The sequence below is a fragment of the Pseudopipra pipra genome, chromosome 19 (assembly GCF_036250125.1).
Source record: "Pseudopipra pipra isolate bDixPip1 chromosome 19, bDixPip1.hap1, whole genome shotgun sequence".
Taxonomy (NCBI): Eukaryota; Metazoa; Chordata; class Aves; order Passeriformes; family Pipridae; genus Pseudopipra; species Pseudopipra pipra.
Window position 1 is genome coordinate 5,503,270 of NC_087567.1, and position 9,837 is coordinate 5,513,106.

The following is a 9,837-nucleotide window of genomic DNA, read 5'->3' on the forward strand; positions in this document are numbered from 1 at the left end:
TTGCTGGATACACACCCTGACATTCACCAGAAGGGCCTGGATTCCATCTTTCTGGATGTGTTTCTGCCACTGCAGCAGTCTGATAGGAGTTTCTTTCTCCAGGAGAGTGTGTGGAATTCAGGCTGAGCTGTAAAATATGTTTTATTGCCCCTGATCCCAGGGCAAGGCAATTCACCCGGAACGGTCGCAGGCAAAGCCAAGGGAGGGAAGAGGGAGCTTTGCCTGCAGCATTTCTGGAGCACCTGAGCTTTAGTGTGCAGGAGCTGGAATCCTTCCTATGCTGATGCTCTTGTGCCAACCAGAGCCTGTGGAAAATGCATGAAATCCTTTAGGGTTTGGGACAAGGCCACATCCTGTTCTCCAGAGATTCTGGGAATGCCTCTGCATGACCCATGCCAAGAGAGGCATTTCTGGGTTTTGCTGTCAGCCTGTTCCCCCAGGAAAGCTGTACAGACCAGGGCTGGTGGGGAGATGCAGTCAGAGATGGGATGCAAAATGTCCTGCTCCCTCCTGGGCTCTCCATTACCAGCACCAGTAGCTGGTTGGGTTGTTTTCTACCCCAGGGATGCCCTGGCTGCATCTGGAGTAAGGAATGGAGGTAAGAGGCAGCTGGGGACTGAGAGCTGAGCTTGCTGGTGGCTGTGCAGGCTATACAGTGAGGAGGTGCCGGAGGAGGTAGCAGGTGGGAATCAAGAGCCTCATTTTCCCTGAGTTAAAAGGAAAACAGCCATCCAGTCCCTGTTTCTTAAATCCAGCCTCCCACTCACCCTTGGCTCTAACCATTCTCTCACCACCTGCTTCTCCCCTGCGCAGGGAATGAACATGGGGAGCTGGACAGGCTCTCAGCCTTGCTGAGCAGCCCCTGCAGCAGCCAGACCTGCTTTGGGATCAGCAGCACGTTTCAGGCTGAGCCACCCCTCCCTTGGGGTGGGAGCAGGAGGAGCTGCTGGCCCCCTCCAGGCTGGCTTTGTCCAACACTGCACAGTGCAGGGAACGGCTCTGTGTGCTCCTTGGCTTTTTATGGTAAGGAATGTGTTTGCAACATGTTAATTAAGAGTGATCATGGCAGCCAGCACAGCCTGGCCCTCTCCCACTTTAGCCCTTCACATCCTTGCTAAGAGCTGACTGCAGAGCCTCAAGTGATGCTGAGACTGTGGGAAGGGGCCACGGATGGGGCTGAACCCCCTCTGCCTCCCCCTCTGCTTTCTCCAAGGCTCCTGCAAGGTTTAATGCTCTCCCCTCACCTCCCATTCAGCCTGACACAGACTCTCTGATTTCCAAGGTTTTGGGGCTGGAGCCCCACTTCTCTGTTGTTTATTTTTGTAGCTCCACAGAGGCCCATGCTGGGGCTGTGCCAGGATCTGAGTGTCTCCTACCTGCTACCTCCTAATACCGGGGAGCAAATTTGGCAGAGTAAGTGTTTGAAAACAAAACAAAGCCACAAACGAAAACAGCTTCTTTAACTCCAGGATAAATCCATGTGCTGCAAAGTTCACATTAACTGAGATTTCAGCTAAGTGTCCCTCATGTCCCTGTGCACTCTTGGACTTGAGAGCTGACTTTAGCCTATTTATTTTCCACTCCCTATTAAATATGCTTTTATTAAATTTTAACTGGAACAGGGGGACTTGCACTGATCTTAAGACAAGGCCTCCCAAGGGAACAGACCAGGAGCCTGCCTCCCTCAGGAGGGTGCTGAGTAGCAGCAGGTCGTGATACTCTTGTCTTTTCCTGATATGCTCTGTTATTTGTGGGGGAAAGTCACTTCCCAACATGTTTTTGTGTGGCAGAAAAACCTTTTGGTGCCCTGGGAGCTGAGTTAGAGGTGTCCTGGGATGTGCCTTCAAAGTGGTCATGGGTGGCTGAGCAGCTCCAGAACAGTTAGCAGGGTAGGGCAGGTCTCAGCTGTGGGCTTGGAGGGCTCTTGGAAAGGCTGGGGTGGGAAGGAGGGGAGCAGGGTCAGTGTCTGCTCTGGGATGCTCTGCTCTCATGAGCAGATGGGGGACAGCCATGCCAGCACAGGGACCCATGTCCTTGGGCAGTGCAGAGGTGATGGGTCAATATCTCCATCCCCAAGGTGAGCTGATAACTGTCCAGGAGAGGGGATTGAACCCCTTGGTGTGTGTGGGATCCATCACAGCCAGATCCTGCAGCCCTCTGAGCAGAGGTAGATGAGCGCAGGAGGAAGATAAGGCTTTAACTGTGTTTGTGCAGCTGATCCAATGTTTTCCCTGGCTGTAAAGGGTTGAACGGGGAGATAAATCCAGATATAATTAATGGAGCTGTTTATATGCTGCTCCCTGTGACTTATGCTGCAAGCAAGCCGAGACTAAATATCACAGTTATTGATATGAGGCAGTGGCTGATTTATGGCCCTTTGCATTGAGGCAGGAAGATCTGGTTATAATAACACTCAGCAGGGGAAAAGAAATTATTTACAGCCAAAAGCTTCTCAGGAAGAAAGGCCAAGCACTGGGGAGGGGTGGAGGAGGGCTGTGTCCTGACCAGTCACCCAGGGAGAACCAGGGTCCTGGACAGAAATAGCCTCCTGCAATGCAGCCCAGTCCTGGAGAGTTCTGCCTTAGAGATTCACAAGAGGGAAATCCGTGCAGACAGCTCATCCTGTGCACTTTCACTGCCACCTCTGGCTGTGCTTTGCCACAGGGTTTTCAAAAGAGTTAATTGATCCTATTCTAGTGATGCTCTTGTGGTACAGAAAGGAGGGCTTTCATTTAAGGCCCTTGGCTGCTGATGGTCACAGGGCTCTGCTCTCACACAGCCTTTGCAGTGTAATGAGCAGGAGGTTGTGAGTCACACCAGCCTCTCATGGGCAGGTACAGCTATATGAAGAGGGTGCAGTGACATTCCTGTGCCGCAGTGACCCCTCTCCATGGATGTGCTTGGACATAATCCACATCCTCCATCCCTTCCACCCTCAGCTTCCCTCCATCCAGCAGGTCCCACCACCCCTCCAGCACCCTCCTCTCCTCCCCTGCAGCTGTGGGGTGTCTCAAGGGAGCTGAACGCAGGAGGTGAGATGAAGAGGCTTTATTAAGGCTTTCCTGACTGGCTGGGGGTGACCCCCAGCTCTCACACGGCTCTGGCTGTCCAGTCCCACACCGTGGCTCCAGGGAAGCAGTGCTGCTGCTTTGCTTTGCTCTTCTCCACAATCACCTCGCTTTGATGAGAGGCTGAGCCGTGCCTGAGCTGTCCAAGGCATTCAAATCCTCCCCCAGTGTGGTCCTGTCCCACTCAGGTTCCCCTCCTGCAGGGCCATGGCTGTGCTCCCTCAGCAAACAGCCTCCCTCCCTTCTGGTCCTTAGTGACCTTCTATGCTTCTCTCCTGGATTTTCCTACCTGAGCTGCCCTGGGATGCAGCTCCTGTACCAGGTCACAAACAAACCAAGACTTCCCAAATATCCCTAAAAGAGCACCCCACTAACTCCAGCCAGATGCTGTGTTGGTTGGAGGGACCAGAGCTTTCAACAACCTCCAGGTGTAGTTGCAACAGGGCATAAGTCTGTCCGTGACAGAGGAACAGGTGATTACATCAGAGTGGATTTGGGGGGTTTGATCTCTACTCTCAGCAAGTGCTTGATGGAAGGAAATCCTGACCTTGGATCCTCAGTCAGCTGCTTGGCTGAGTCTGTATCAGCAGCATGATCAGTGTTATGACATCTGGGTGCACTTGAATGGAAGGAGTCCGACTGGCCACATTTCAACCCAAAACGTGGCCTGTCCCCAGGCCTGCCATTGCTGCAGGAGCCCGCAAAGCCGTGGGGTGGGGAGAAGCTCTGCTAGCTGACACTGAAGGTGACAAAGGAGCCATCTGCTTTGTGCTGCTGTCCCACCAGCTCCACCTCCCCCCAGGGCTGGGCTGGGACCCTGCAGCGTGTGGCGGAGCGGCCGGGCAGGGCCTCGCTGAGCTGGGTCACCTCGCTGAGCTCTGCCTCCAGCGTGCTGACGGTGTTGGTCACCTGGGCCACGTGCACCCTGTGGGCTGCCTTCTTGTGCAGGAGGCAGCTGAAGATCTTCTTGAAGCCCTTGCGGAAGTGTTTGGAGACCAGGGCATAGACGATGGGATTGACGCAGGAGTTGGCGTAGGAGATGACGTGCGACAGGATGCGGAGCACGTACGTGGAGTGGTTGAGGGGGAAGTACCCGAACCAGACGCAGAGGATGACCAGGTGGTGGGGCAGCCAACAGAGGCAGAACAGCACGGCCACAATGATGATCATCCTGGTCACCTTCCGTTTGGCCTTCTTGGACTCGGACATGTCTTGGAGAGGGTCCACGGACTTCCACAGGTAGCGAATAGTCCGCACGTAAGTGAGGCTCAGGATCAGCACCGGGATGATGTAGCTGAAGACGAAGGTGCAGATGTCCATGACCTTGCGCTGGGAGATCTCCCAGATGGGGTGGCACACGGTCAGGTTGGCCAGCTGGAATTCCTGGTAGTAGCTGAGGTAAGGGCCCGAGAAGATGAAGGAAAGCCCCCAGATGAGGCCGATGGCCATGAGGGCGTTCCGGGGCGTCCTCAGCTCCCTCGAGTGCAGGGGGTATCGTATGGCCAAATACCTGCGTGGGAAAGGGAGAGGGACACAGCTGCAGTCCTGGGGAGGACACAGAGAGCATCTCTGGGACCGATTGGAGGAAGGGCACAAGGGATGGATTTGAGTTTTCCAGGGCAATTAGTTACACAACTGATTCCCTGGTGCTTCTCAGGGTCCCTGTACAGTGCAGAGTGAGGAAGATCCTCACCCAACCCTGTCCCGTCACCCTTTCTGCTCCCAGCAGTACTTGTGGGGACAAGAGGTATGGTCCCCTTCTGTCCCCCTCCCTAATCCAGCAGATCCTCACTTGATCATCCCTCTGACTGGCAGAGCACAAATGATACCAGCACTGTGGATACGAAGGCAGGAGCAAGTCCCCAGGATCCCCAGACAGTGTTCCTCACACTGGCACACATGAAAGCACATCACCCCTTTTCAGTTCTGTAATTAGCTGGTTCCCTAATTACACCCAGAACTGGGGGCCTGTGCTACTTCCCTAGCTTGGCACCTCTGTTCCCCCAGCTCAGTGGGACATGGGGGGAGAGGCAGCCCCTGGCCATGTTTTAGCTCCTGGGGATGCTGTCCCAGCACCTGCTGGGATGGCAGAACACATCCAGCCCAGCTCTGGGGCTGCCATGGCTCTTCCCATGGACTTTCCACATCCCATCTTGCAGGTTTCAGGCACAGAGCAGAGCAGCACCAGGAGCTCCCTGCCTCTCACTCACTGCAGGTTCATAACTCACTGGCCCTTGCAGAGTCAGGGGCTGAGTGAGCATGAGGTAAAGCTCAGGTAGGAATAACAGCCTTCCTGGCTAAAAACTACCCTGGAAAAGGGACAACCACTGGAGCAAAGGGACAGCACTGGGAGAAAAAGGGGCTTTTTGCTAATGAAAGGGGAGGGTGGGAAAATCAGTGTCTCAGCTCAAATATCCCAGTGGCTTTTCCTCCTCGAGGTTTGCCTGCTTTGCCAGGGGCTATTGGGAGGGTCAGGGCTCTCTCCATACATCCCAGGGAGAGCCACAACTGCACAGGGACTGAGCTTTGTTTTTCTCTGGTTTTCCATTTCCACTTCAACTGCCAGAGCCCAGTCCTACAGCTTTGGGGTCTGAAAGCTTCCTCCAGCTGGGCACTGAGGACAGGGGTCGCAGTCCCAACCCTCTGGTAGACCCCATCCTTGGTGGTTTTATTTCCTTGCACAGATCAACTGGGAAATGCTCCTGGATTCCTCTAGGAGCCCTGGGAGATGGCAGCAATCAGGGCTTAACTCCAGGGGATTCTGTCCTCTCTCTGCCTAGGAGGTATCCAGAGAAAGGGAACCCTCAAGGTGCAGGGAGCCCCCCCCATTCCCTTTTTCCTACCTGTCGAGGGAGACGGTGGCCAGGGTGAAGCTGCTGGCATACATGGTGAGGTAGATGAAGAAGTGGACAGCCTTGCACATGAAGGGCCCAAACACCCACCCCTCCAGGGTGTAGATGGTGGCTTGGAAGGGGACGCAGAAGAGGATGAAGCAGAGGTCGGCCACCCCCAGGTTGAGGATGAAGAGGTTGGTGGTGTTCTGCACCTGCCCGTTGCGCAGCAGCACGGCCAGGACCAGGCTGTTGCCCACCGTGCCCACGAGGAAGATGACGAGGTACACCAGGGGAATGATCACGGACTCGGGATGCCAGCCCCCCTCGGAGCCTGCTGTGGAGCTGTTCATGGCCGGGAGTCCACGGAGAGGGGATGGATGGGGGGAGAATGCGTGGAGAAGGCACTGGGCAGGCACAGAGGGTGTGGGAGTGCAGGGGAAAGGGGTGCACGGAGAGGTCAGTGAGGGGTGGATTGGGGACTACACGGAAGAAGGGGTGCACAGAGAGCACCTGGGGAGTGCAGAAGGGATATAGGGGCAAAGGGGGTGCAGGGAGTGCAGCAGGGAGTGCAGCAGGGATGCAAAGGAAAAGGGGGTGCAGGGAGAGCACGCTGGAGAGCACAGAAGGGATGCACGGGGAAAGGGGGTGCAGGCAGAATGCGGTGGGGAGCACAGAAGGGATGCAAAGGAGAAGGGGGTGGACGGAGAGGTCAGCGAGGAGCGCGCCGAGAACGCGCAGGGAAGGGGTGAAGGGGAAAAGGGGCGCACGGAGAGTGCACGGGAGATGCCCGGGAAAGGGGGTGCAGGGAGAGCCGGCGCGGGGGGATGCAGGGGGGAGCCGGGCGCCCTTCACCTCCTCCGGGGTCGGCGGGAGCCCGCGGCCGCTCGGTGCGGCTCCGGCGGTGCGGATCCAGCGCTCTCCGTGCGCCGCCGGAGCGGGGGGGCCCCGGGGCGGCTCCGGGGCGGCCGCTCCCGCCCGGCCCCGCGCATCGCGCCCCGAACCCGGGGAGGGGATCCCGGGCCCTCCCGCTGCCCGTGGGGAGCCCTCCCGGGCACAGGGGCTCGGGGCGGGGGCGCTTTGCCCCAGTGCGAGGTAAATATCTGTTAGTGATGTTACACCCCGGGCCGGGGCTGGGTGCCCCAAAGGGAGCTGGACACCCAAAGTCTGGGGGTTTTTTCCTTATTGCTTCCCCGTGCAGCAGTCACTGGGAGAGGGCTTTTCAACCCTAGGGGCTGCAGGGCTGGTTTTTTTAGGAATGGAGGTTCCTCTCCGACTGCAAATGTGTCCAGCATGCAGCTAAATCCTTGCACCAAAGCACCCGAGGTGAGCCCAGGTTTGCAGGAGAAACCGTGTTTCTCCCCAGGGCTGGGGGGTCAGGGTGATTCACTGCAGCGAGAACAGATTTTTGTCACGTCTTGTCTTCTTTTCCTGCAAAAATTGCTCAGAGCCTTTACAGATGGAAGTCTTGGGACTGGCCAGTGCAATCAGCTCTCCAAGGACTCTTCATGCGGCCCCCAGGCTGCTTTGCTTTGTTCCTATGAAGAGAGAGAAGTATTTAATGCATCAGTTACTCCTGTAACTGACCCACTCCACAGCTTCCCAGTTCTCTTCACGGACGTCCAGAGCTGAGCCTGCTGGCAGTGCTGGGAGCTCTGGGGACACTCACAGCCCTGTGACATTGCCAGTATAGGGTACAGAGCCCTTTTCCACCCTCAGTAGCCCACAAGAAGCCCCACAAAGCCAGCTCCTGTTCAGACAAGGTATATGGGAAAGTGGATAGACCTCTTTGGTGTGAGGATGAGATGATCCTGACATTATCTTGCAGGCAATTAGGAGCAGCACAGCAGGAAACTGGCCATCCCACAGGGTTCAAGGAGGTGCTGAGACACAGGGTGTAGCTCTGCCTCCCTCTCCTGATCCCAGGCTGGCCACATTCCCCTCAGGGATCACTCCTGGCCTCAACAAGGGCTGAGCCACATCCCCAGCCATGACCATGGAGGTTGCAGGGCCAGCTCGTGGGGAAAGCCCAGCCCCAGGGAGTTTTTACCCTTGGGAATTGCCCTAGTTCCAGGGAGGTTTCACCCCATGGGATCTGCCCTGTGTCCTCAGATACCCACTGCAGGGCACTGGCATTTGGGTGATGACACTGGTGGTGTCTTTGGTCTCCCTTGAGCTGTGGTCAGCTCTCAGATAGGCCAGGTCCACCCTCGTGCTGCAGGGTGAGATTATTAAAAAAAAAAACAACCAAGGAAAATACCCAGTTTCTTCCCGAACACCAGCACAACTCACAACCTGCAGCTCTGTACACAAAGATTAGTAACAGAATCCCTCATCCAAAACCTGCAAAATAAGTTCTTGGCCTGAGACATAGATGGGTTATTTGGGCAGGGGTGCAGCAGCATGGGGATCTGGCCTCCAAACCCCCAAAAGGAAAAGTCACATTATAAGGCTACCAGCCCTCCCAGACTGCAGGGGCAGGCAGCATGGGGAGGGTCTGTGCATGGTGTGAGTGTTTGGAGCTGGTAACCCTCACTGGATTTATCCCTGCGACACCAAAGGCAGCTCAGCCCTGCTGCAAGGCTCTCACCAAGGCTCTGCTCGATGCAGTGCTGCAGGTTTGTGTGGTCCTCCTCTCCCTCTGCCCTGCAGCAGGAATCTACACATCGAGCCAGTGGTTGGCAGCTTTATCCTTCCATTTACAGGCTCCAGAGGAGCAGCAAAGTTTTGTGTCAGTGTATGGGGAAGAGACGTGCCCATGCCACACCTGATGGCTGTTCTGGCATTGGAGTGGGTCCCTTGGGGGGTGAGATGCATGTGGGGCACCTGAAGGTGGGTGCTGCCTTTATCAGTCCATCTGAACCACAGAGAAGAGCAGTTGTTCATAAAACAGGCTTTAATTGCCATGTCTGCTTAGTTCAGCATCATCCTGGAGCACAGTTTGGTTTAGAGAGGGAATGGATTCCTGGGAGATGTTGGGAACCTGGAGCAGACAGACACAGTTTAAGAGATTTGCTGCAGCTTGAGGACACGGTTGATTTTTTGTTTTATTTTTTCCCTTTGAGTTTCCTGTCCATGAGAAGAAAGGAGAACTTTGGAACCAGGAATAAGAGATCACAGCTGAGCTCTTGGAAGGGGAGAGGAGCCAAAATTGCTGTGGCAGCAGCAAAGAGCAGCCAGGCAGGCAGAGCCCAGGCTGGCAAAGATAGGTCTGGGCCTGATGAGAGCAGCTCTGAGAGCATTGTGTACCACTCACTATTATAACCACTATGTTTGTGTAAATGTTTATCACCAGGTACTCAAAAGAGTTTGGGGTTTGTCCCTAACGAGTTATCTCCAAGCTTGGTTCAAATATTTAAAACCCATGTGCAAGAGGACCTGGTTTTAAGCGCTTCTCCCAGGTAGCGGGCGCAAATCCATTTTGATACCTTTAAATAGCTCCACCGAAGTGCTGCTGGATTTGGGTGTGTTTGGGGCTTTGAAGTAACAACACAGAGTCTCTTTAACCAGGTACACAGCCCAAGGGGGGCAAAGGCAGTGGGAGGGGGGAGATTTTGGGGGCTGATGTGGATCTTCTTTGGAGTGAGTGGGACAGGGCTGAGGGGGGGTTGACCCTGGGAGCTAATTTGGGGGTCAATACCAGGGTGTGTGAGTGGGACAGGGTTAAGGATGTGACCCTGGGAGCTAATTTGGGGGTCAGTACCAGGGTATGTGAGTGGGACAGGGTTATGACCCTGGGGGATGACTTGGGAATCAGTACCAGGGTGTGTGAATGGGACAGGGTTAAGGATGTGACCCTGGGGGATGATTTGGGAATCAGTACCAGGGTGTGTGAGTGGGACAGGGTTAAGGATGTGACCCTGGGAGCTAATTTGGGGTCAGCCCTGCTGGGGGTGACCCTGGGGCAGAGGAGTTTGACTGGGCTGGGAGGCTCAGAC

At 55.5% G+C, this 9,837-nt stretch overlaps 1 protein-coding gene across 1 annotated transcript; it reads right to left on the minus strand.

Moving 5' to 3' along the window:
• Positions 1–3,688: 3,688 nt before the first annotated feature.
• Positions 3,689–6,336, minus strand: GALR2 (galanin receptor 2). Its single transcript, XM_064675814.1, has 2 exons — positions 5,912–6,336; positions 3,689–4,578 (listed from the first exon to the last, which is right to left on the minus strand). Exons 1-2 carry the CDS (start codon positions 6,250–6,252, stop codon positions 3,798–3,800), a joined length of 1,122 nt encoding a protein of 373 aa, XP_064531884.1. The 5' UTR covers positions 6,253–6,336; the 3' UTR covers positions 3,689–3,797.
• Between the last annotated feature and the right edge of the window lie 3,501 nt (positions 6,337–9,837).

Excerpts from the sequence above, each read along its gene's own strand:
- GALR2 (XM_064675814.1), bottom strand. The coding sequence starts at position 6,252 with ATGAACAGCTCCACAGCAGGCTCCGAGGGGGGCTGGCATCCCGAGTCC. Across the intron at positions 4,579-5,911 it reads GCCACCGTCTCCCTCGACAG|GTATTTGGCCATACGATACC; the intron begins GTAGGAAAAAGG and ends TTTCCCACGCAG.